Raw genomic sequence first — 26,515 nt, 5'->3', positions numbered from 1 at the left:
AAGGCTATAAAAATTGAGGCCAACGGCGACATTGAACAAGCTGCAGAGTTCAATGGCCGAGATGGGAGTAAACGTTCATGAGTCAACAACAGCCACACTCCACAAAGCTGTCATGTATGCTAGTGGCAAGAAGGAAGCCATTTCCAAGAGAAAAAAGAAGATGGAGATTTAAGGGAAACTGCAAACATGGCAAAATGCTTTGCACCCTGTATACACTGTGCATTACCCAACCCACAACATCCCTATTATTGGCAGCAACATGTTATGGGAATGTTTCTCAGCAGCAAAATTATCGTTTTCCCTGCTGTGAGAATTCCATCAGTTCTACCTGGGCCAGTAAATGCTCACACAGAACTGTGACAGAAGGTAAAATAGCTAATACAGCTTTTGTTGCCCTGTCATCATTGGCATGGCAACAAAACTTATATGTGGTCAATTTGATTTAAGCTCCTGCACTGACACTGTCCTGAACATTTCTGGATTAGTGTCACTTTCAGTAGGGCTTTGTCCAATGGAAATTGGGATGCTCTCAGAGCAGACAAATCCTGCACAAATTAAATATAAAGATTTCTCAATAATTTGATTACAAATGAGATGGGTTTTTTTTATACCTTCTATAATCAATTCAAAAACTGTTGATAGGGTTTAATGGTTTTAGTTGTCTGTTAGTGTTTTAGTCATGGATAATTTGTCTTTACTAACAGCCATTTGCCATGTTTTGATTAAGACTGTTATTTTAGAGCACAATTAAAGAAATGTAGTTTAAATCTTCTCAATTATTTACCAATCATCCCATATTTGTTAGCAACTCAGGGATGATTGGAAATGAGGTTAACTTAAGTTTGTTTGGAACCACAGAGTGGTTTAACAGTTACTGTGTCCATGTATGCATCTCATAATAGGGCAAAATGGATTCTCAGTGTATGTAAACCCATAGGGCAAAGCACTTCCATTGTAGAGTCTACTGCTCACCAGCATTGCATTCTGATACTGCTGCTTCAAGAGAGCGATGATGATGGTGGGGCAAATGGAGGAGCTGACTGCAGTCACCATGAATGAAAAACAACCAAATTATTTAATTTGTTGTGATATGATCAAAGAAGCCAAAGTAAAACCCCTTTGAGATTTTAATTATATTTTGGATTCATTCATTTTAGAATTTTTTTTTTTTTTTTTTTACATAGCACACCTGACCTTGACTTTTGGCACACTGTGGTTGAACCTTCACACTGTCATTTCACACACCACTATTTTTAGCTGCGACCACAGCTCTATAGCTCTGCCTGTAGGCCGGTCGGTTGGTCCACAAAATTGTCCCACCCCGTAGCGGCCACAGTTTTCCCCACCAGGAGGCTGAAATTTGGCATGGAGGTTAGTCATGACCGAAGGTAGAGGTGAGTAACTTTCAGGCCGATTGATCAAGGGTGGGGTGTTGCGATGGGCATGGCCTATCACAAAAAGGTGCATAACTTCCGAATGGATTCACATATTTGATTTTGTGGAAAGGTTGGTCATGAGCCAAAGAACAGGCCACGTGTTTGTGTGAGGGTGTGTGTGCGGATGCATGCACACATGGATGCATGCGCGTGTGCGGTCGCAGCTATTGCGGATTTACGCTTGTTCAAAGACGATGATCCATCTAATTGTTACGATGCAAAACAGCTCACTATTACTCACCAATTTCAGGCCATTCTTCTATTTTTTAAGTATCAAGGCAGGTTAGTTGGTTTTTGCATTCAAACAGACCAAGTGGCCAAAAATGGGATTTAAAAAAAAAGTATTTTCCTGGTCTTGTTGAGGCATAGCTCACCAGCGCCAGTACAGTTGGCTCCAATATAAGTGTTTCAGCCACCTGTTTCAATGTAAGGCTGTGGTAACAATACGGTCAAAATACAAAGTCAATTATTTTCTCCCACAAGAAAATAGTCAAATAAGTGTTTTGTCTTCATCTAATGTCTCCTCATGTTCCGATCTGTCAAGTTATTGTGTTTTTTGGACAATTGTTTTTTGTAATATTTTGTGGACGAATCAGGTAGTTTGCATAACTTAAAGATTGTTTCTTAAAGATAACATGAATCACATATGTAAGCCTTAAACTGAAATCTACTGAACTGATATATCAGCACAACATATTTCTACACAGAGAATCATTTTAGGGGTTAACATAACATTTTGTCTCGCTCTCATGGCACCTACAGTGCATATGAGTGCAGGTCGTACCATCTGGTGGTGCCACAAAGTCCCAGTAGAGCTATTTCTATATCCAAGTATTTGCAGGTGCAACATTCCATGCAGGTGTTACAATAAATGTCTAGTAATTTATCACATTAACATTTGTAGGAACACCTGGGGAGGCAAATGATAAAATTAGCGAAAACCCCACTTCTCTGACGTGTTATGTATGCAGTTAGCATTTCGCACATTTAGTAAATGACTTCACATGCCATGATGCATTCTGCACTGCATTTCCTTATACAAAACCTCAAAAATGTTTAGCACAGTGGTTTTCATCACTCAGCATTTAGCACAAAACCAGTTAAAAATGTAAATCAAATGCATGCGGTTTGGAGCTGGGGAGCTGTATGGGAAATGTACGATTTGATCGGAATATTCTTTATGGTTTGTAAAGGGTATATTTACAGGGTGTTTACCATTTAAAGTTTTCAAGTGTCTTCAAGGCCAGACTGCTACACTCTGACCCCCTCGTCAGGCTCCTGACCCAGAAATATGACCGTAACATCTGATCTTGCTTCTCTTTAGTGGTTAAGAATCATGTGATTCACAAACTTTTGTTCCTTACATATATGGCATTATCCGCTGTACCAAAACATTGATGACATGGCCGCCAAGCATTTGAATGACCTTCCCCAGATCCTACAGCAAGCAGTAGTTTAACTAGACTGTAATTCATCCACAACTACACATAACCGGCAAGTTAGAGTTTTACCCATCCATTACCCAGGAGTAATAATCTTACATTTAGTAGGGTTTCTGCAGCTTTTCCATTAAATATACCAGTAATCAGCAATTAAGAAAGAAAAGCATAAGCCGTAAATTAACAAATAGATTTTCTATGTCCATATGTTCATAACAGTATTTACAGTAAGGGTTTAGTAGGTTTGTATGAAAGGCTGAATAAAACAATTATTCAAAAGCTTTGGAGAAACTCAAACCCTGAACCTCAGAGACAGAAGCAGTGTGTTTGGCTTTAGGAACCAGGTAAAGGCTGTAAGGAATAGATATCCAAGCAATAACTGAAAATAATTGAGTTTTCTTATCATTCTTTGAAGCTTCATGAACCTTGGATGTGGACTATTTTTTAATGTGCAGTTCTTCACATTTTTTTATTAAATTGTGTGCCAGTGTTCTTAAAGGTCTGTGAGATCATTTGCATATTGCATGGTTCCTTGGGATAACTTTAGAAGAGTACCAAGAACAAACTTGCGCAGTTTGCATGTAGACACACTAAATGCAGTCTCAGAGTAGATAGCAAGTAGATATTTCACAAAACAAATCTAAAAGGGAAGAAATCCAATATAATAGACCTAATAAATGTCAACTGAACTACAGTTCAGCATGATGAAATAGACACGGCAACCAGGTTTGGTGCTTCTCTGCTTTACGGTGCATGGGCTGTCAAGGATCAAAGTTGGAAAATATTACAATTACTGTAGCGCCGCCATGTGGTCAAAACAATGGCATGTTGAGTCTGTGGACATCTCCCACTCTTCTCTCAAACTACAGTACCTTCATTTTACAGTTTTCCAAAAGTGGTTGAAGAAAGTAATGGCAGGATAGATAACATGTAATGTCATGGGAGATGTTTGCTTTAACCCTTTACGGCGTGAGATCACAAATATCGGATTAGTAGACTTAGAATTCTGACAAAACATTCCAAAATAAAACCGACTCTTTTTAAACAATACCTAAATGACAGTAAATAAGCTGGATAATACATGTAATTCGAAGAAATATTCAGCACATGGAGATGCATTTTATCCATTTGATATCTCAACAGCTTACGGTACGACTGAATTTCAAAACAAAAGCATATGATATAGCACTTCATGAGGGCCATCTGATGGCGTATTGTGTCCTGGGTTACTGTTAGAGCATAATTACTATAACTGCTACTTACCTCATATTTTGTCATATTGCAGACTACTGAACCCCAAGAAAATGCCCAGGCATTGAAACACAAGAACACCAAAAACAAATACAGCCATATTTTAGTTCTCACTTAAGCATTTAGAAATTTAATCTGCAGCAGATAACATACAGAACTACGAGAACAATTTTCTTCTAAACTTTTGGTTGCTCATTAACTTGGTAATGCTTACAAATATTACTTCAAACCCAAACAGAAGATTAATCCTTGTCAACCTGGGCAGAGTTTAAATGAATCAATCCTTATAAATAGCATCTAAAATATACACAAAAACTGAAAAATTGTCTGAAGTGTTATGAACTGTTTACCTAAAACACTGTTTACCATCACTTAAAACACCCTTGACCCCCACCCTCTGCCCAGAACAGTAAGTGCCAGCTATTTCCCAGAGAATTTGTGAAACTAGGAAAATTTGGGTCCTATCCAATAGTTTGCATTGTATTAGCCCTTTCTGTAGGTTACAGTGGTGTCATAAATGAATATGAACCATACATTGATGACATCGGGGCTGCAATCTGATGCTTAGGCTAATTAATCTGACACAAAATTATATATCTTAAATAATTAAGAAACCATTTTGGCTCAGGTATTTTGAGTTATCCCCGACATGTGCAATTGAGATCATACTTGCATCCCTTCTACCTGAAGGGGAATGAGGAGGCACAGGGGTTCAGCCTACATTGTGTCTGTTGCGTGGATTCAAACTGCTATGGCAAATTGAAGCTTATGCGAGTGTGTGCGTGTTGGGGGGGAGGGGGGGGGCCTGTGGGAGTGCGAGGGTGACAACAAAAGACAAAAATACTTGTAAATGTAGCTCAAAGAAGAACCTCCCTCTGTACATAGGAACGGGAAAGAAGACTGTCGTTTGTTTTTAAATATCACTTGAAACATGGTTCACAATTCACACAAAAGAGCAGTACGTGCCCGCCAGTAACAATAATCATATCACCCTTGTCTGCAGTTCAGGTTCTTTGTAGCACCTTTTCAAATATGGCTCACAAATATATTTTTAAACGTGAACTTCTGAGAGAATCTAAGACATCTCTTATTTGTCCCTTAAGTGATAACTAAATGTCCTTAACTTTAAGTCACTTACTATGTAACATTTTACAAAACTGCATAAGTACAAAGTAGAGAAAATCAAATGCTTTTTAAAAGGTCAAAAATAAATAAAAATGTTTTACAAAAACTTTTTGTAAAACAGCCAGAAGTTATTCCAGCAACCTGAAGGGCGTTAATTCAAGTCTGTGAAAAAATGTCCTAGGTAAGGCAGTTTATCCACAACTCACAGTGTTCTTGTGGACACAGGCATGCCTGCGATACTGAATTATTTACATGAAATGTTTTTTCTTGAACATTATATTTAAATACACCTCTCAAACCCCACATCAACCCTCAGACAAAAAAAACAAACAAAAAAACAATGCATTATTGGAACTGTTCTCACACATTTGCGTTTTCCACTAGAGTTATTTGCCGCTTTGCTTTCAAAAATAGACATTCGAGGAACAGCATTAGCAGAATGCTACCAACACATCCAAAGAAGTATGTTTTGTGAGGGAGTGTAATAGCTCAGAAAAGAGAGGTATTACATTGATCCTTGCAGATGTAGGGGGGTGAGAATCATTCACCTGTTAGCTCTTTTTCTGGAACAGCCAACAAAACTATGAAGACAACAACAATGAGAAAGAAAAGAATAACCATGCAAACAAGTCTTTGTTCTCAACTTGAGCATAGTCTGCCCTCACCTGGCAGGGTGTTAGTATTGCAGTTGTCCAATACTGTTCCAGCAGAGCTGTCGACCAGGGTTGTCCAACCTTATCTGAAAAGGACTGGAGTGGGTGCAGGTTTTTCTTCTACCTCAGCACTATGAAACCTGATTCTACCACTGATTAACTAACCGTGGTCTTCAGTTAAGACCTTGATAAGTAGAATCGGGTATCGTAGTGCTGAGCTAAAAGAAAACCTGTACCCACACCCGGCTCTTTTCGGAAAGGATTGGACACCCCCGATCTAGACACATAGCAAAGACTTTACTGATCCAAGTTGCATCCCTCCTGAGGGTACTGCATATCTAGAATAGACTCGACGAAGGACAGGTAGCTCGGGGAGTGACCATCTGAGTATGCAGAGCTCTGGGGGACAGCTGCTGGAGTGGATAGGGTTGGGAGGCCGCTGGGCATGGAAGAAGCGACACAGGCAGTCGAAAGGCCGAGACCTGAGGTGTGGGGCAGGGCGGTGGTGAGATTAGTGGGTGGGAAGGCCGCGGAGTGCGTGGGGAACGGCGAATCGGGGGCCAGGGGCAGGAGATGAGGTAGCCTGCCTGCCTGCAATTCGTCTCCTGAGAAAACTGGGTCTGGCAGGGACTATGACCGAGAAAAACAGACGCAACAAAACTGTTAATACAGATCCGAAGTACAACAGTGCTAAATCTCAATCTCGTTAAAATCTCACTGTAAACACATGCCCCTTAAATGCATGGACCTCAAACACACAGCACTTCCACTTTAATCCATATGGTAGGCCTGGGCGATATACTAATCAATATCCAATGCAATAACGGTCATCGCCACCAAGTGGTGTATTGTCTTTCTTTTCATCTCTGCTTCTTGAATTATACGTGATGCGGCAGTAAACATCTACACTTCCGAAGCCACGTGAAATGCTTACAGAGAAAGAATGTCAACACTGTTATCTGTTGGGTGCTGATAAAACAGCCAATCAGCAGCCAGGCCTTGTAGCTTCCATGTGATTGACAGAAACACATCACATGATCACATGGAACCTGTAGGACCTTGTTGTCTTATGAACACCCAACAGATAATAGTGGTGACGTTTTTTCCTCAGAAGCATTTCACGTGGCCTCTGAAGTTTGCACATTTACTACCACATCAGGTATGATCAAAAAAAGATCAAATGAAAGGCAGTACACCACTTGGTTGTGACGACCGTACTGTATTCGATAATTATCGTTGTGGAATACTGCCCAGCCCTACCATACATTACTACTTTTCTGTGGCGATAATCTATTTACCGAATATTGACTTGTTTTCGTAAGTTATGAATCAAACCTTTCAAATATTCCCGCCAACATTTCACCTACCTTTCATAGACAAAATAGACAATGAAATAAACTACTTGCTTTTAAAATCAACCAATGTGGTATTTTTGCTGACAGTGAACTTTGACCCCTGTGCCACCTGCCTATGGACTCTATGGACTCACCAGGTGGGAACTGATACTCTTGGGCAGTACTTGCCCCAGCATGTGGAGTTCACTGCGTTTCAGTGTCATTTGGGATTTGTCCTCAAATTCCACCTGGCGAGGGACAATAGGGAATCAGTTACACGCCAAGACATGGTTTTGCTGAGATGCAGAGAGTGAGTCACTGTGTGACTGTGCTGTGCTGAGGTGTGCGTGGTAACTTACTGTGACTGTGCTGTGCTGAGATACGAGGGATAAAACACTGTGTGACCGTGCCGTGTTGAGGTGTGCGTGGTAACTTACTGCAACTGTGTTGCACTGAGGTGTGGGCGGTAAGTTACTGTAACTGCTGCGCTGATGTGTGGGCAGTAAAAAACTGTGACTGCTGCGTGGAGGTGTGGGCGGTAAGTTACTCTAACTGTGCTATGCTGAGGTGTGCACGGTAAGTTACTGGAACTGTGCTATGTTGAGGTGTGTGCGGTAAGTTACTGCAACTGTGCTGCACTGAGGTGTGCATGGTAAGTTACTGTAACTGCTGCGCTGATGTGTGGGTGGTAAAATACTGTGACTGTGCTGTGCTGAGGTGTGGCCGGTAAGTTACTGCAACTGTGTGGTGCTGTATTGTGATGTGTGGATATGTGACACGGTGGCGGGATGCTGAACTCACCTGGTAGAGATTCTCAAGGCGCGTCCTGATGAACGAGCCCCTGAACACACTGGAGTCCTGACACAGCACCAGAATAGGCTGTCCCACCTTGGGGGGGCCAGACTGCTGGCCGTCCTGCCACTGACAACGAGGGAGGGGAAGTGACGCATCCATTAGAAACAGACGGTTTCAGCACAAGTTCATTTGTTGCACCTGCACAAGTCAGCAGGCACCAGACAGCACATGCAGCTCAAAAAAAAGCGCAAAGATCTATTGCAAGAGAGCCGTAAAATGTAAGCATAAAAGTACCACCTACAAAAACTGCAAACGCCTCCAAAATCAACTGAAGTATTTCTAAGTCAAGTTACAAACCACCTCTGCATTACATTACATGCAGAAGAACACAAAAGTACAAATACATACATCCTTCACTAAACTAACTCAAATCTTGGAGGAATGATCAAAGAGAAAACTGGAGCAGTTTAAAGAGAAAAGCCCTGTTGAGGGTATCACTAACCCAGACATTCTCTGGACAGATGTTGTCACTGTAGGAGCCATCCTCAAAGTTGACCCCATAGAAGGTTTGCGTGGCTATGCCAGTGATGGTGCAGCTGTTGTACCATCCATCACTCTTCCGTCCAATCATCAACTGGCCCAGGTACAGCTCGCTGGATGCAGGTTGTGACTTTGGACAGAGAGGGAACACTCCTAATTCAGTGAACAGTGAGCCTAAATCCTGTAAGAGCGCCTTACATAATCCAGTTTCTCGGTGGACACGAGTGCCCAATACGTTAATCACGATTGGCCAGTCGATCGCAGAGGCCATGCTGGTAGATTGCGTGTCATTTGAAAAAAGTATCTCACTTAAAATTAGAATTCTTCCAGTTTTCATCCCTCTTCTGTACTGCATCTAGCTACATAAGGTAACTAGCCAAAAACTAGTTGCTTACAGGTCCAAGAGAAAACTTCAGCTCGGCGAACTTCAGCTGACGCCACCGAAGAAAAGTAATTCCAAGGTTGACTCCAAGTAATTCCAAGTTTTTGAACGAGACCTGTCGGCTTGTCTTTTTACTTCACTGTGTCTAGGCTTCTTTGCATCTGCCATTGCAGCAAATTAGCACCAAACACTTTGTTGGAACCACAGGCTCTGTAGCCACGCCCACCCGTCCCCACACAAAAAAGAGCGCCATGCCCAGGAATGTCCCAAACACATTTTAGATGAACAAATACAGGTAAAAGGTGCACAAATTCGGCTAGTGTGTAAAGACTGAGATTGCCAGTACATCATAGATATGCCTTGGCATAGTTATTTTATAATATTTGAAAATAAAAAATCCTGCATCGTTTGCCTTTAAGTGTACTCTCAATGGTACAATGGTAGTATCACGCCAAGAAGTCAAGATGCTAGTCTTGTAGTCACACACCGAGTGCCCTAACTGCAATGTTTACACTGTTTCCTATCTAAACAATTCACAGCCTCATCACAAAGAAATGACAAATCCAAAATGCAACTACATCCGTTTCATCACTGTCTTCCTTGAACCTCGTAGCTGCTTCTTACAGGCATGCAGGCGTACCTTGACGTCAGTTGTTTTGTGCTTGTGGCAGGTGACTGACACCACATAGGGCCAATCAGCAGGTCTCATGAGCACTCCAGCGATGTGCGCGCAGGTCACATGGAAGGATGTGGAGCAGGTGTCATAGGAGCACTGGATGCAGGCACCGCGGATCTTCTTTGAGTTCTTGTGACAGTAAACACACTTCTACAAAACACATAAGGAATGATCTCCAATATAATTATCTTCACACAGACCGACTACTGTACCTACTCATAGTCAAATCAGCCCCTTTTCTTGAAAATAATAGTGTTTCTAGAATAAGATTTTCAATTATTGTAACATGCAGTGTATAAGTGCACACAGGTTATATATACATTTTTTTAATTTAAAAATGGATATATAACCTGTATAGGCCTTCTTTATTTCAGAAAGGCATTTCCTGGTAACCACTTTGACAGAAGATGAAGCACATTCATGAAATCTACTCGCTGTTTCCACATTATCACCTGCATTTCAGCTCCGATCACAGGTAGCTAGCAAATGACCTCAAGACGTTCAACAAAACTACTCCATTTGGCTCTAAAATTCTGAAGAATCAATTATTTTTCTGAGTAAAAACATAATCAGAAAGGGTAAATGAAAGTAAAAGTAACAGAAAAAACACCATTTACCTCAAGTGGGATAAGACAGAAAATTATCAAAGCCAGGAAAGGTCACTGTGCTGTAGGATTACAATAGTAAATAAATAGTTAAAGCTGTTCATTTACTTCGTTTTCTAATCCGTGGTTTTTGCTTCAAGTTGCTCGATTGTACCTTGATAAACGCAGTTTTAGTATTTTTCATTACAGGTGTATCAAAATTGATGGCCACTATATAAAAAAGGTTACATGTTTGACTACAAGCAGGTGTATTAAAGAGTCTAACATATACACAAAACCGGATATAAACTAAAAAAATGTGTTTACAGTTACTTTTCCTAGTTCTGTATTCATCCATTTCAAAATCTTTCAATATATTTTTCATCCCTGATTATCTTGTCCTCTTCTCATTTCCCCCTGTCCCTGACATCTCTTATGACCCAACGAAATCAATAACAATACTCCATACATCATTTCACCTGCCATGATCTAGGACATACCAGCTCCAAATATCAGTATGAACTTCAGATTCTCTGTATTGTGTTGTCTGATTGAATACTAGTGAGTTAATAATAAGATACAAAAATAACCAATATAATGCAAGAAAAAAGTTTTTTTATTATATTTGAAACTTGAAGGCACTGGCTGGAAATGTAATTTGCCAAAGAAGAGGAGGCAGACCTGTTAAAATCTTGTTAAAATCTTGTTAAAATAAACATTTAGCCATTTTAGATGCATATACTGAACAGTGTGAAACCCTTAGGTCTTAAGGTCGTGTTCACCAATTTAAATGTAAATATTTAGGATTAACTGTCATTAAAATAAAAAAGCACTTCTCTCCCCCCTCTTTCCCTCCCCACATTCCCCCTCACCTCTCTCTCTCTCTCTCGCTCCCTCTCTCTTTCTCTCTCCCCCCTCCCCTACCTCTCTCTCTCTCCCTCGCTCGTTGGCTCAGCATTTAAATCAGGATAGCAGGAGAATAAAACATTTAGGAAATAGCCAAATTAGAAAATATCCATAATCGAACAGATCCTCTCATTAAATAAATTACGCGCATACAGGTGTGGAGTGGTTTGCTCCGTCTTATGACCTGATAATATTCCTATGAACAACACGGTGACGGTCCTGCTTGCAGACTGATGCACTCCCTCTGTCCCACAGCCACTGCTGAAATTCACACAGCAAATTTCTGGGATTTAAAAATTGGACGTTAGACAAAAACATATGAAAGTTTTAGATTTTCACAGTGGAGCCAAATCCTGGCCAGTGGAGGAGTTTGCAATGTTCTTCCCATGTCCACGAGGGTGTCCTCCCACAGTCCAAACACGTGCAGGTTAGGCTAATTGGAGACTCTTATTTGCCCATTGGTATGTTGGCTGTTACCACTATGAAAGGGTTCATGTTAAAATCGACTCAGAGTAATACTGTACTCTGTATGGAAACAATATTTGACTTCCCAGAGTTCAGTTAAGTTCAACTCTTGGAGAGAGTTAAAAGATGAACTCTCAGAAAAGAATTAGTTTAACTCTGGCCGAGACTTTATTCGATGGCACTCAAACTCCCAGGGAGTTCATTCCAGACCAGATTTTGCTGAGCGCTACTTGTGTGTTTAACTGTCCAGCTGTCCTGTACCCAGTACACAGTTTCCCAGAGTGATGTGTTGTGAAGGAGGCACAGGGCACACAGGACTCACCAGCCTCTTCCTCTGCGCTGGAACGGCACTGAGGTCCACAGGTTCCCTCTTGACGGCGTTGACGAAGCGAGCTTCTGGCACCGCAATGGCGCATATCACGTGTACCCACCTATACGCGATGCGACACGTACCACTTTAGTGACTTCCTCTTAACTACCTAATAGTATTCTGTGTTTGTTCAGTACAGTCACATAAGGAAAAACAAGTTATGAAAGGGTTCAATGATTAAGGTGAATTCAATTAAGTGAATCAAACTAACAGCTAAATCGAATGTTTTCACTACATTTCAAATGGCTCAGACAGGTCACTAAAGGGTATGTTGACCCAGGATCAGTTTATGGGAGCATAATTTATGGTATATGGTGTGTGGACATTAAACATTTCAAAATGATAGCTGCAATCTATAAACAAAACAGCTGCAAGTCTGAAACTATTTTTTTCGGTTATGAAAAAAAACACATTTCTACTTCAGCATAGATCCTATTACCGCATGTCTGTTTTTCACATCCATGGCTTGAATAAAGACAGTTTCTATGGACAGCTTTCCACCAATGTGTCAATAGTTCAGTATGGGTCCAGACAACCATCAACTTTGTTATTGTGAAAACAAAACTGTTTAGCTGTCTGATGTTGTCAGCTCAAAGGTGAATGCAGCGCCAATATGACATATCGCAACTCTGAATGTAACTTACAGAAAATGCATTCCTACAGGTATAAATGACCTCTGAGGCATGTAAAATACTGACCTTCCATCTGTAGTCACCTTGAGAGCTCCACCTCTTAAATTGCACAGGCAGCAGTCCTGAAAACACAACACAATGAAGTATATCGCTGGCTATAACAACACAGTGAAGACAGATTGTGATGTGACATCAACCAGGGGTTATGGGTTAAGGACAGGCCAGACTAATGCACGTCCCCTCCAAGGTGTGCAGTGCCAGTTCTCTCTTCTTTGCATTCTGAGGTCTGCAATCATTACACCTGAGGAGTAATACTTTAGGCACATTTGACACAAGCAGACCAGAGAAGTAACTTGGACATAGAACCTTATTTCAATGACTTAATGCTTGTGAGAAGGAGATGTGGAAGAACGATGGCCATATTCCCTATACAAGAGAACGCACAGATATAAAACAGATGGCCGGGGGCCATTCTCACCATTGTCCAGGCACCGGCCATACATCGAGAGCACATCCAGGCTTCACTCATACTGTCCAGGGTGATGCCATAACAGCCTGAAAAGAAAGAGGGGGAGAGGCTGACTCCATATTCCACAACGTGCAGACACTTCCAGTCTCAGAGAAATGAGACAGAAGAATGCAGAAAAAAAGAGTGTGCCAGAGCCTTCTGGTTAGATTCCCATTTGACTATGAGAACTTGACGATGAGAATGCTCCCCAGTCTTAGAATGCCTTTACTGGTGACAAAAACACGTTCCATGCATGCCGCATGCAAACGCACTGACAATCTCTTTGATACTGAGTGCTGCAATGAGCGTAACACGGATCAGTTGGGCTCATTATTCTGCCTAGGCAATGGGAATATAAGTTTGAACACATTGCATATTCAAAATTTCTCATTTCTAAGAGTTTCAAACAAGTTTGATTATCAAACAAAAAAGTAATAGCCCTAGTCCTGACACGACAGTTACTATGTCAATATTTAGTTTAAATCTATTTCCCTGTGTGATAGATACAGAGACACCTTGTAATAAATGCTTATTCCTTTTACCCATTTTTGCTACTTTTATCTGTCTACGGACGTCGTTTTGTCAATTGTTTCATAACGCTAACTGCAGACAGTGTCACAACAAGGGTATGTCACAGTTACAAAAGGACATGTCATGTTTTATGACGTAGTAATGACACTATTTCCATGGTCCACGTCAAATATAGTGTTACCGCTCAAACGATTATAAGGAGGTCAAGCTGCCACTTACTCATCCTGGTAACTGGAAGTCTGGGACAATACCATTATAGTCATGAATGCTTATGTTCTTTTCTTGGGAATGTTGATCATGTATTACTGTACATGAATGTACTGTTTTACAGCTGAAGGAAACTCACTGGCGTGGACCTGCAGGCAGCAGGTGGAACAGAACAGCAGCACGCTGGTTCCATCAGCCCCAGTCTGGGAGCTGCAGCGCAGGGGATCCGTGACGCCACTGTCCTCCACAGCGGCGGAGGCAGAGTGCGGGCCCTCCGCCCTCCAGCCCCGAAAACCGAAGCACGTCTCCGGGACGAGGGGTTGGGTGTGGCTGCCGCAGCGGGGGGCGTGGCCGTCCGCTGAGAGGGCGGGGTCCTTGTGAGGCTGGCGGGGGGAGAGGGCGGCAGTGTGAAGCGGGTGCGGCTGAGGTCTTCGCGCCGCGCGGTCGCCGGCGGTACGGTGCGCTCACCTCTGAGTACGGGGAGAACAGGGCGCAGATGGCGCAGTACGGCGCGATGTCCGCCACGGCGGCGTTGAAGTGACACTCTGCCAGGAAGTTGGACGGCCGGCTCTGCCACAGATGGCACTTTGCTGTCTTGGCTTCCTGCTTCTCTGCGCCCTCTCCTGGCAACATAGTGAAGAGCTCTGTAGAAACAGAATGTCAGGGGTCAATCAGGGTTCCTGCAGGTTTCCAGACTTTTCAGACCTCAAATTTCACAGCTTTTTGCTCAAAACTTTCACCTTAGCTGGGAAAAGCCTTTACAGACTTAAAAAAGTATGTATTTTTCAGAATAAATTAAGCTAGTCAAGGAAACATTAAATCCAGCCTACTAAGAACTTTCAACAACCCACCTGAAAGCAAGATTAGTTAGCTAGATGCTATCAGACCTGGGACAAATACGTATTTGTTTTGGATTCAAATACTTTTCTGTGCTATATTGATCTTGCCTGGTGTAATTGAGCCTGACAATATGACCAGAAGGTGGGGTTGGCACTTTTTGAGAATATTTCATTGGTTTCAATACACCAGACAAGATAAGTAAAGCGTAGAAATGTATTTGAATCCAAAACAAATATGTATTTGACCCAGGTCTGGATGCTATTTATAGAATGCAATATATAAAATGTTTGTAACAGCTAAAGTGGTTTTATGACATTACCCATCCTGTACCAGAGATGGGTTACAAACAAATTTATAAGGCAGTTGCAATGGTAATCTAACAGTTAACACAGAAGCCTTTCTCAGCATAATGCCAACACTGAAAAAACAACAACATCAGTACTGGTGAGAAAGACCCTTGATGACTAACTGACCTTCATCACTGGAAATGTCCTGCTTGAGGACGGAACGCGGGGAGCCTGTGGGTGGCCTGCTGATGGGGTGACGGCGGCTCTTCTTCACCTCTAGCCTCTTCCTCAGCTGTGAATAGGAAGAAGGGTTGGACTGTGCACAAAAACAGTGCTGTAATTGCACCCACCTGAAAACAGTCTGATCAGGTCACTGAGTATCGGCTCCTACACACACTGGCCATTGACTGTTTACATAAGAACGGTACGGCTATAGAATAAGATTCACCACCTCATTAAAACAGCATCCGCCCCTTCTAGAATGATCCAGAAAAAACACTCAGAATGAAATGAAATCAAAGAGAAAAAACAGCTTTGATGTAATCCCTTTTTAACACTGGCTCTTGTGCAAATCAAATGGACTGCAGGTGAATGACTTCCTGTATATCTCTATTAGTTTGTCCTGAACGTATATAACCTCAAATACATTTAAGCTGCACTTTTGTCCTTTTCTTCAATGTGTCACTGTTGGCACTCTAATTTAGGTAATCAGTGGTAAGCAGTCAAAAGAATGCAACCAATTATACTGAACAATTAAAGGCTAATTGAAAAATCAGTACGCTTAACAGCGCAATTCTGTAAACTAATGCGGTTTCAGGAAAGTGTCAGCGAACATAAACATCCAACTACAGACTCCAACTACATTGTGAGAAATGGCTTCAAACAAATGGGTACACTAACAATATTTGCCTGGTATCCTGTGAACCGATGGATGAGAACAATCGATCTTGCAAAAATGGCAAATAATCATTACACCATGAAGAAAAGGTAACAACAGACCAACAAAACATGAAGACTAAACTCAAAAGCATTCTCTGTCCAAGAAGGAAAACGACAGAGGAAAATGACAATTTCTGTTGTATTTCGTTTACAGCTTGAGTCTCTAATCAGTGTAAATCTTCCCAAAGAAATAACAGTGTTAGAGACTATCTAGTCTGTAGATAGTCCCAGCACTAGGTACAATTTGGCAGGCATTGTTGGGCCTATTCCCATCATTATGTTATGTTATGTTACGTTACGTTACGTTATGTTACTATACGTTACGTTATGGAACAGACTATCCAAAATCCTGAGGTTTTCATGCATGTAGTAACAGTAATACTCCAATAACAAAATATAAAACATTGTACCAACTTAATTTAAGAAAAAAAAACCTATGTGTAAGATTTTGTTTTTCTTAACTGTGTCCCCACCAATGTTTAAATCAAGCCCATGCATTTGATCTTCTCCTACATTTGGATCATTTCACACAAATATAAGTTCTGTTGCACTTCAAATATAATTTCAAATGGGCAAATTCACTTTTAAATGAAAACATATTACATCATAGATAATATATCTCATAAATACACTTTTATTTTCTATCATCTCTCTTCTGCATATAACCTTCCTTGCTTCCAATATTTGTGCACAGAAATTCAAAATGTATTAGTATTTGAAAATACCGGCAGCATTTACAAGAGGTTGTTAATAAAATAGTATGAAAAATTAAAAAAATAGTAAATAGTAAAATAGTGCAGACTGTTTTTTTAATATTTCAAAAACAACATTTATTTAAGGCTAGCGTGTTTAGAAATACCTCAAACATTAAATGCTTCACACACTAGAAACCGCATTTCCAAATTCAAATTTTTTTCTTGTATTTACCCAGGTCTGGTGAGAGAGGCACTGATGGCATAGTGAGAAAGATGAATGTGATCACTGACGCTAAAACGAACCGGAGAGCATCGAGCACTAGCTAATGAAGATTGACTGGGCCGAGAGGCTAATGGGCCATAAATACCATATGGTGTTGAGAGCCACAGCTGTACGCTCCACTGATGCTGAGGGATGATGGGAGTGTAGGGCCTCACAATACCAATGGCTACAAATCAAAATGGTGAACATAACCCAGCGGAAGGGCTCAAGTTGTAAAAGTGATTTTAGTTGTTTTCCGGCTTGAATCGCGTTTCATACAGTACTGTGACTGTCCGTTGTAACAGTCTTCATTCCCTCTCGCTCTTTAAGGAACTGACTGCCGAATGCCGGGAAAATCTAAAATGCGATCACGCCGTCAAACTCACCTGGTTGGCCTCTTTGTCAGGTCTGCCCTCTGCTGGCAGCTCTGTGTCAGTGCACTGCTGTTCCACCCGTCTGCCTCCGCCAAACTGCTGAAAGGCCGGCCAGCAGGAGAGGCCCTCCTTGTCAATGGCAGCCTTCTTGGGTCCAGGCCCCAGCGCTGCTTGGTTCTTCTGCATCCCCTTCTCTGCCCCAGCCTTCTCTAATCGCTTCTTCTTTTTCCTCTTCCGTTCCTCAACCACAAAGTGCTGTGGCTGTCTCTGGGGGTCATAATCTGGGCAACAGATAAGTCAATGGTTGGAATGACGGTGTTTGTATGCTTTTCGTTCCACGCACCTTTCCTTTCTTCTGCTTACCCTCAGCCTCTGTCAGCTCCGCCCTCTTCTGCAGCCTACGGGCCTTCCGCTCCTCCACCTGCCGCGTGTACTCCACCAAATCAAACTCAATGCCCTCGTCTGCCAAAACCTTAATCTCCACCTCCTTCAGCCGATGTAGCCGCTGTCTCTTCTCTAGGGCTCTGAGCCGAAATGGGGACCAGTAACATGGTTCTCAGCAACGTCATCTCAATAACCCAGAGTAACACAGTACATTAAAGCAGATATGATGGGATCGTCTACGTAGTAACTCAGTACACTGGAGCAGACGCAGTGAGGTCATCTCAGTAATGCTACAGTGAAATTAGCTGTCAGCACAGTGACACAGCTACAGTGTAGTCAACAGTATTATCAGTGACAGCTCTACAGTGGTTAAGTTACCTCAGTGTCAGCTATAGTGTGATCAAGTTACCTCAGTGACAGCACTATTGTTGTTAGCAGTTACCAGTGTTAACTCTAGTATGGTTAACAGACTCACCCTACCTAACAGATTCAACCCAGTTAAGAACTTATGATTAATGGAGTAAAATTAGCAATGTGACGTGTTATTGACACATACACCTCAGTAGCTCAGTTCAGTGATTCTGCTCCCTGACCTGTGCAGTAGCTCGCCCCGGACAGCGGCCTGCTTCTGTTTCCACAGCTCCAGCTCGGGGGAGGTGACAGCAGTGGGCTTGCGGTGGTCCAGCATCGTCACGTCTTTGCCCTGCTTCCACAGCTCGTAGCGCTGCGGCTGCAGGTGCCGCACAAACACGTCCATGGAGATCTTCACCATGTCGCTGCGACACGTGCACTGCAAGGAGGGCAGAGGTCTTCAAGGCCACTGAGGTGCATGCAAGGAGGCGGAGCAAAGATCTAGCCTCGCTGCAAGATGCGTGCAGCACAACTTTCACCACAGTACATGCATTACACTAAATTCCATTACAGGCATTGAGCAGACGCTTTTATCCAGTGACTTGCAAATCTTTTGCATTTTTACACAGGATCCATTTATACAGCTGGATATATAGAAGCAAATCAGGTTACGTACTTTGCTCAAGGGTACCCGAGAATCGAACCAGCAACCTTTAGGTGGCAAGCCCAGTTCCCTACATCACACATACAGTAAATGCTAAATATAGCAGAATAAAAAAGGAGCACACAAGTAGAGACAAAGACTGAAAGTTGAACCACCATAAAAACAGGCCGCTACTGCACATTCAGCACAGACACACCCGTGTAACTACCACCAAGGTCAAAGAGGGCAAGTAATAATAATAATAATCTACAATAAGACCAATAAAGATGGTCAACAGTCAAGTCTCAGTACTTTTCCCTCATAGATTCGTCTAAATTACACCACGGCCATTACACGCACCATCGTCCCCAGAGCTGAGCCAGACGTAGCCCTCACCAGAAAACGTATTCTGACAATACACCTTCAAAAATAAAGTGCTGTACTGCAACAGATTGGGAGAGAATGTACCAGACCTCAACTGTAACATATAAACTACTCAGATTAAGTCTTCACCCCATAAAAGCCAGGGTCAGACCTAATTCACTCTCACTGGTTGGAGTGAGTGAAAAGTGGCAGGCGAGGTGTCACTCAGACAGGAGTCTTTGTCAGCACACAGAATGGAGCAGAATGAAGGATGGGAGGGAGATACTGTATTCCCGTCACTTCAGAGTGACTCATGTCTCAGACACTTTCCTGAACAGATTCATCACTTTGACATCAAGAAACCAAAAACAGAGGCAATACAAGAAATAAGGCCAAGTAGAGGGAGGTGTTGTCAGCTTAACCTGTGCTGAACTGAGATGTAAGATATTACATGCTGCAATATACAAGATAGTATACAGGGCTGCGTACAGTAATTTGTCCTTTTGTACAGCAGTGGTGGACACAGGCGAGTCGACTGGTTCACATGCTAAACCTAAGCTGATGCAGTTAGTCAGTTGTATTTTTCTTTAACTGAAGCTTGTCATAGATGTGTGGGGTAATGATGCATCTTGAGCAGGAGAGCAATCCGTGAAGTTACTATATATGAAATCTCCGAATTAGCAAACCGACGAAAGTGAACAACCGACGAAAGGCCAGAGCAGAAAAGTGCAGAAAGATACAGCAGTGAAAAGAAAGAGTCAGAGCGGCGTGATCCCAAGCTCTTCCTGTTCATCACTTCGTTTCAATTTTCACCGGTCTGTGAACTGTAAAACCCATTTGAGAGAACCACCCGGAAAGCAAAGCGTTCACCAGCAATCCGGCTCTTATAAACCACTGAGAAAGGCCAGGCCAGGAGAGGGGCGGAGGGTGAATAGAAATCCATCAGTTAAATGAATCCAGTTCAGTTCTCTCACAGAGAATATGCACCACGTACTGAGATGATCACAGTAATGACTTCAGAATTATTCAACAGCTTGTTCATGCGATAAATGAATAAATGCAAAACATGCAACTTTTTCATTGCATGTATTACTGTACATGTACAGTGCCAGGAAAAAAGTATTTTCCCCCTCCCTGATTTCCTCTATTATTACATGCTTGTCACACCGAATGGTTTCAGATTTTAACATAAAATGTGATATTACACAAAGGGAAAGTGAGAGTAAACACAAAACACATTTTTTAAATTATTATTTCATTTTATTAAAAAGCAAGTTCACATCTGAATGGCTGAAAAGAAACAAAATTTATATTTTGGAGTAGTCAATGTCTTGACTTGAACCCAGTAGAGAAGCTGTGGCAGGACCAGAAGGGAGCAGTTCATGTTTGAAAAACTACCAATTTGTCTGAAAGCAGTTCTGCAAAGAAGAGTCGGCTACAGCGATGTGAAAGACTGACATAAAATTATAGGAAGCGTTTGGTTGCAGTTATTGCTACTAAAGGCGGTGCAATCAGATATTATGTTTAAGGGAGCAATTATTTTTTCCCCATGGGAGATATGGGTATTTGATAACTTTTTCATTAAATAAATGAAATAATTTAAAAACGTGTTTTGTGTATACTCAGTTTTCTTTGGTCTCATATTACATTTTGTCCAAAGATCTGAATCCATTCAGTGAGACAAATATGTAATAATAGAGGAAATTAGGAAGAGGGCACTGTATTTATTTAAATGCAACCCAATTCACTGTTTGTACAAAACAGCCATTTTAATAATCAATCCAAAGCCCTGCTAGGAGAATAAAGCTAAAGTTCATAATCAATGCCCACATGAAAGATTTGTGAGAACAAAAAACGAAGAGAAACCTTAAATTACATAATGACAGGCAGAGCAGCTGCAATCCTCCAAATGTAATGACTGTTTTTTTTTTTATTATATCCAAATAAATATAATATCCTCAAAATGTAATATACCCTCCCAATGTAAGAGATTCATCTCAGTGACACAGCTGTAAATTACATATTGATAAAGACTGCTGACAAAAACGAATCACAGATGTGGTGAAAAAAGGTTAAACTGTGCATCATTGGACAGAAACAATCAAAAATGATAAATCCAGGAAGGTTTTGTCTTGTTTTATTAGTTAATGCTGCTAACCTGAGAGGCCATCTTGCCATAGTCGATCCAGCGCAGGGTGGCAAAGTTGGTGGATTCGGCGCAATTAAAGCCGTGGTTGAAGCCGGTGTGGTAGCCATAGGGAAACGTGATCATAAACTCCCCGGCTTCCTGGGTGACCTAGTGACACAACATCATCAAAAACAGTTCATCTGTAATTTCCTCATTTATTAATCTTTTTTTTTTTACTTACTTCCTCAGCACAGAACATTCATTTCTCAATATCAAGTTAATCAAAACACTCACTCGCTATCAAACAAACGCAAAAACTCATTAGTTTCTTTTGTTTACATACATTATACAATTACAAATTCTCAATATTGTGCTAAATAAAAGGGTATTAGAGTGGCATATTCAGCGTACGGTAGGTAGTTTTAGTCTCACTGTTTTCTACTGTATTCACTTTTTGTGAAACTAATAAATAAAAGATTTTATTATGGTGTAACATTTAGAATATTAACAATTTGTCGTAGGTAATGAAAAAATAAACATAAGAATCATTTTTTATATTGTGTATTTGCTATCCTGTAATACAGATGAAATTAGTCTCAAACACTACTCTAGTGCTGTTCTCAACAGTTCGCAATGCTGTTGCAGTCAATATTCATGCTACTGAGTTCAGAAAATCTTTTAAAATGTTAGGTCCCTGTCTGCCAATAACTTTAGTTCAGTTTTGTTTAGAATTCAGTTCAGTTTTGATAAATTATAATTAATTAATTAATTAATTAATTATAATTAATTTATCAATGTTGTTTTATCTAACATCTTTATCAATATAAAGTAAATATGATTGACCAGCAGTTAGGGGGAAATTGCATACAGGTATTTATGTCCCTCTAACGTCTATTTTGCAGTCAAATGATCATGTATTTCCAAAACCATTTACTTTATTTTGATACCTAAAGACGTGGAGCTAAATTTATGGGAGTTCTGCGCTCTCCTAACTTCACCCCTCAGCTCTAGACACCCACCCTGTGGAAGGGGATGCCGTACTTCTTCAGGGTGGAGGGAGAGATGAGGGTCATCTTGTGTCTGAGGAAAGCGTCACAGCCCTGAGAACTTCCAGGGAAGAAACCTGCAAACAGTACATCATAGGTTAGTACAGACGAGGAGCAGGGCCAGGCGGAGTGCGCTGCCAATCCATCACACCCAAGGATGAGTCGTTAAAAGCATTAAATGAGGTGAAATAAGGTGACAGGGTTACGAGGGTCCCAGAGATGCTATAGCAAAGGCGGACACGATGCTAGACTGGTAAGAAGTATACCTGACGGACACGGCACCACAGAGCGGTGTGATGCCGAGCCACAGCCGTACCAGGCCCCAATCCCAACACCAATCCCAGGCCCCAATCCCAACACCAATCCCAGGACCCAGTCCCAACACCAAAACCTGCTCGCTGATCATCAGTTCATGACGTCACCGAGATGCAGGGGCAGAGGATCACTGGAGAGTCTAACAGCCTGGTCCATTCCCATCCAAAACAGGTTGGGCATTTTGCTGCTTAAAGGGGAATTGCACTTTAAAACACTTCTGCTTCTCATGACTGATATTGTACTGCTAATGAATGTGTCGTCCTTCATTTTTCGATTATTTATTTCATTATGTTAATATTTTACGCTGTTTTGTTGTTTTCCTTTACAAATGCAGGAAGTAGATCCAGGCAGTTTAGTGTCGAACTCGAGGATGCATATCATTGCGCGACTTCTGATGTGGGCGTACCTGCAGACAATAACATTAGGTTGGTCGTAGAAATAGTGTTGTATGACTACTAGCTAGCGAAACCGAAAATGTCTGAGGACGAAGGAGATTTTGCTTTTGATCATGGGATTGTTGTGCCCTATCGATTTGAGATGGAATACACAGAAGAAGAGCTGGCTAATTTGCAGGCTGATCGTGCGAGAGCGAGACCGAGTCAGGAGAGGGCCGAGATTGAGGAACCACAGGCTATTCCCAGGACAAACGGCAACTGGTGGCACACATCCTATGTATCACAGACAGGTTGGTCGTAGAAATTGTGTTGTATTACTACTAGCTAGCCAAACGGAAATTGTCTGAGGATGAAATAAATGGATGGTGGCTGCCCTATAACAACAGCGAGCAAGCTGTCTAACTGTTACCGTAGACATGTATCACAGACAGATGCGATAGCATTAGCCAGCCCGCTTAGTACCTAGCGGTTCGACCAATGATGGGAAAACAGTGGGTACAGCTCCAGGCTTCAGACGGTCGCCTTGGTAGTCGGTGGCTTCAAAGTGGTCGCTGCATACAGTCCTCGTTTGCAAACTACTTTGGCTGTTATGTTGGGGTGACTGATTACATCCACCCATGTCTGGCACAAAGTTGCATCGCGTGGAAAACTATGAAAATGTGCTTTCAAGGCAAGTTTAACAGGAGCATTATAACAACCGGGTACAATGCACCTCACTAGTACACCGATATCGCATCAAATAAAAGCTAGCAGACGTTAGTTTGTTCGATTTTAACGTTAAGTTAACGAAATGTTTTGCTTTGCTTCTTCTCTATTTTGCCACGAAACATAATCGAAGAAGAAAAAACCGGAAACCGTACTATGTGGACTTGCGCTTTAAAAAAAAATAGGTCTTTGTTTCTAACGTTAGACATTTAAAATGAAATAACTAATCGAAAAATGAAGGGCAACACATTCATTAGAAGGATAAGATCAGTCATGAGAAGCAGAAGTGTTATAAAGTGCAATTCCCCTTTAAATCAAATCTCAGAATTTTATGCTTGCCCCGTGCCCCAGGCCGAGGAGGTAACTGAGCACCCTGGGAAGGCAAGATGCATCACCCCTAAACTAGCAAATGGTGCCCCTCACAACCTTTGCCCAGGGGAAGACAGCTATCATCACCCATGAAGGTCTGCTACGGTACTTTTAACGGTTTTTCCGTTCGGTCTTCAAGGTGGCGATGTGCATTGAACCAATGACAGACCGATCCTTGTTCTTCCAGACAGATGCATCTGAGGCAGTTTGGGAGCTGTCCCCTCCCAGTAGTATGAGGAGTACTGAACTCTCCCCTCGCCTCCAGATGCAGGGAGTCCTCGTCATCAGCATCGCAGACAATGACCGGATTTTAGAAACGAGCGTCAGCTGGATCAGCATCATAGACAGCAGGCACAGAAAAGGAATTTCCCCCTCATTGCTGCATCTGCCTCCAGTGCATAATCAGCACAATGGGCCACATTCCCCAATCAAGATCAGCCACCAGTGTTCACTCAAAATGGAAGCAGGCCTTGGAATACTAGCTCTGCCCATTCCCACCCTGCCATCCAAAACCTCTTTGTTTAGTCTTCCATACAGAAAGCAGCTATGATATTTCCGTTGCCTTGTCTGCAGTAGTTCCACATTGAACATGACCGTGTTACTGGTCCGTAGTGGCAAACAGGGATGGGCATCGATTGTGCCAATATCAGTGCTTAAATGATACTTCTTTAACAGTAGCAGTGCCTAAGCAGGTGCCTGAACCAATACCTTTAAAATAATGAGCAAATGGTGACATTAAAGAACATCTTTTTATTGGAAGACATTGTATTTTAAAGGGGCACCGAAATGAGGCACCAAAATCTGCGTTGTCACTCGGTCCAGTACGTACTATTCGTATGGAAACTGGTGCCACAATGGTACTGGGTTTTGGTACCCAAACCTATTACCAAACGTCTCCAACCCACCAACCAGAAATGCCACAGGGGATTCCACAAACATCGGCTGGCCATCAGAGAATGCCAAAACACAGTATTAGTTTGTCTTCTATTTGCTTTGCCTTTGCTTTTGAATTATCCTCCTGTTTTCTTCCTGAATTGCAATGATTTATGCTATAGCTGCTTGTTATTTTGTTTGGCTATTAATAATAGACAATTGTGTGCTAAAAAATGGTGTTCTCATTTTGGACTGTACTCTGTTTTTCACCTAGTTTTCTTGTGCCACCCAACATAAGAAGTAAAATATTTTTACTGAGCTAAAATAGACAAGAAAATAAACTTTTCTAACTTTTTTTTTTTTTTGCAATTTCTGACATGTCACTATCAATCGATGCGTACCAAGTGAAGTGTCTGGACGCACTGAAATTGGATAAGTCTGCCCTCAGCATCCCAGAGGCCATTTCCAAAACCACGTGCCAATCGAGAAATTTTCATATTTACTGAATTTTTTTTTCTCCCCAGCAATGGGTATTCACGGTGAGAAATATATCAAAATTTCCACAACATTTTCATGCAGGCAAACAATGCCTCCACCCCATGCAGAGCATCGCTGCAGATGGTAGCTGAAAAAATAAATATGATGCAACAGCAATGTAAAAGGCTAGCTTCTCAGCAGGAAAGGTATTATGCCTTGCGGGAGATAGATATTCAATAGCAACCTTCAAAAAAAAGTGTGCTGTCAAACTGACAAAAGCATACAAACTTAATCTAAAATCTCACTCAATGTGGTTAGGCAGAGAGTGGAGCATTATTCCAACGACACAGAAGTCACCAAAATTCCAAGACCTTTTAGCAGGGGCTCACATATCTTTACTTGCACACTGAACACAAACATTCAGAACTTAGTCTTAGAGGACTGGGAATAGGCTATACCTAGCCAACACATGACCCACTTACAATTCAAAAACACATCACCTTGCTACGCTGCAGGATATTAGAGAAATGTAAGACTGTACAAAGTTTTTACTTACAATAAACACTACATCGTTTTCTGAAAGGCTATATTAGACATGTAAAGAGAATCCGTTTGGCAAATGATGTTAGCAGGTAGCACAACCAATTTTATCTCCTAAACTAGATTCTTTGGCTGCTTCTTTTTCACAGGGAGAATGTCACATTAAAAGCCTTTCTTTCATACAGCAGCAGCTGATAAGGCTAGACTCAACTAAAGAAGACTTAATTTCCTTGTACTTCTCATAAAAAAAATACTGGGGTGATGCCCAGAAAGCCATTAAATAGATGTGAGGTTTAAAGTTGATATGTCCTTCACTTTAATCCTCTTGATTCTGAGCACACACATACAATAATGCTTTTCTTTGGCTAATGAACCACAGAAAGAGAGGAGAGAGGTGAAGAATGTGCTGAGCAGTCTTCCTGTAGCAGAGGGCTTGTAATTCAATCTCGCTAATACGGTACCTACCACAAGGAGCATCTTCCCGAGGCCAGGTGAAGCTTTAAATTCACCGTGCCTGATGTCCCAGCAAGTTCCCAAAAGAAGCAGTTATAATAACGATGGAGATGAAAGCAAAGAAAGCACCTGGCAACACCTCATCAGAGGCTATCACACTTTCTCACTGAACCACAGACCAAACAGCTGCTTAACGTCTTATGACGATGTCGCTCGGAGCAGACGGACCTGAAAGAGCAGGA

General features: G+C 41.7%; 1 protein-coding gene across 4 annotated transcripts in view; it reads right to left on the bottom strand.

Moving 5' to 3' along the window:
- Positions 1-4,227: 4,227 nt before the first annotated feature.
- The window catches only part of LOC135256855 (lysine-specific demethylase 4B-like), a 47,262-nt gene continuing 24,974 nt past the window's right edge, over positions 4,228-26,515 (bottom strand). For all 4 annotated transcript variants that reach the window (XM_064339058.1, XM_064339060.1, XM_064339059.1 and 1 more), the window contains exons 7-22: positions 22,120-22,223; positions 21,131-21,268; positions 18,209-18,405; positions 17,595-17,755; positions 17,244-17,512; positions 15,148-15,253; positions 14,303-14,478; positions 13,974-14,217; positions 13,067-13,143; positions 12,655-12,710; positions 11,909-12,017; positions 9,596-9,781; positions 8,536-8,703; positions 8,040-8,159; positions 7,394-7,486; positions 4,228-6,534 (exon numbers count right to left, since the gene is read on the bottom strand). In XM_064339058.1, coding sequence (XP_064195128.1) covers positions 6,202-6,534; positions 7,394-7,486; positions 8,040-8,159; positions 8,536-8,703; positions 9,596-9,781; positions 11,909-12,017; positions 12,655-12,710; positions 13,067-13,143; positions 13,974-14,217; positions 14,303-14,478; positions 15,148-15,253; positions 17,244-17,512; positions 17,595-17,755; positions 18,209-18,405; positions 21,131-21,268; positions 22,120-22,223 — 2,537 coding nt within the window. In that variant the 3' untranslated portion in view covers positions 4,228-6,201. The remainder of the gene's footprint in view (positions 6,535-7,393; positions 7,487-8,039; positions 8,160-8,535; positions 8,704-9,595; positions 9,782-11,908; positions 12,018-12,654; positions 12,711-13,066; positions 13,144-13,973; positions 14,218-14,302; positions 14,479-15,147; positions 15,254-17,243; positions 17,513-17,594; positions 17,756-18,208; positions 18,406-21,130; positions 21,269-22,119; positions 22,224-26,515) is intronic.

Source organism: Anguilla rostrata, chromosome 6 (assembly GCF_018555375.3).
Source record: "Anguilla rostrata isolate EN2019 chromosome 6, ASM1855537v3, whole genome shotgun sequence".
In the NCBI taxonomy this organism is placed as follows: Eukaryota; Metazoa; Chordata; class Actinopteri; order Anguilliformes; family Anguillidae; genus Anguilla; species Anguilla rostrata.
The sequence above is the reverse complement of the archived record's forward strand: the minus strand, read 5'-3'. Positions and strand labels throughout refer to the sequence as shown.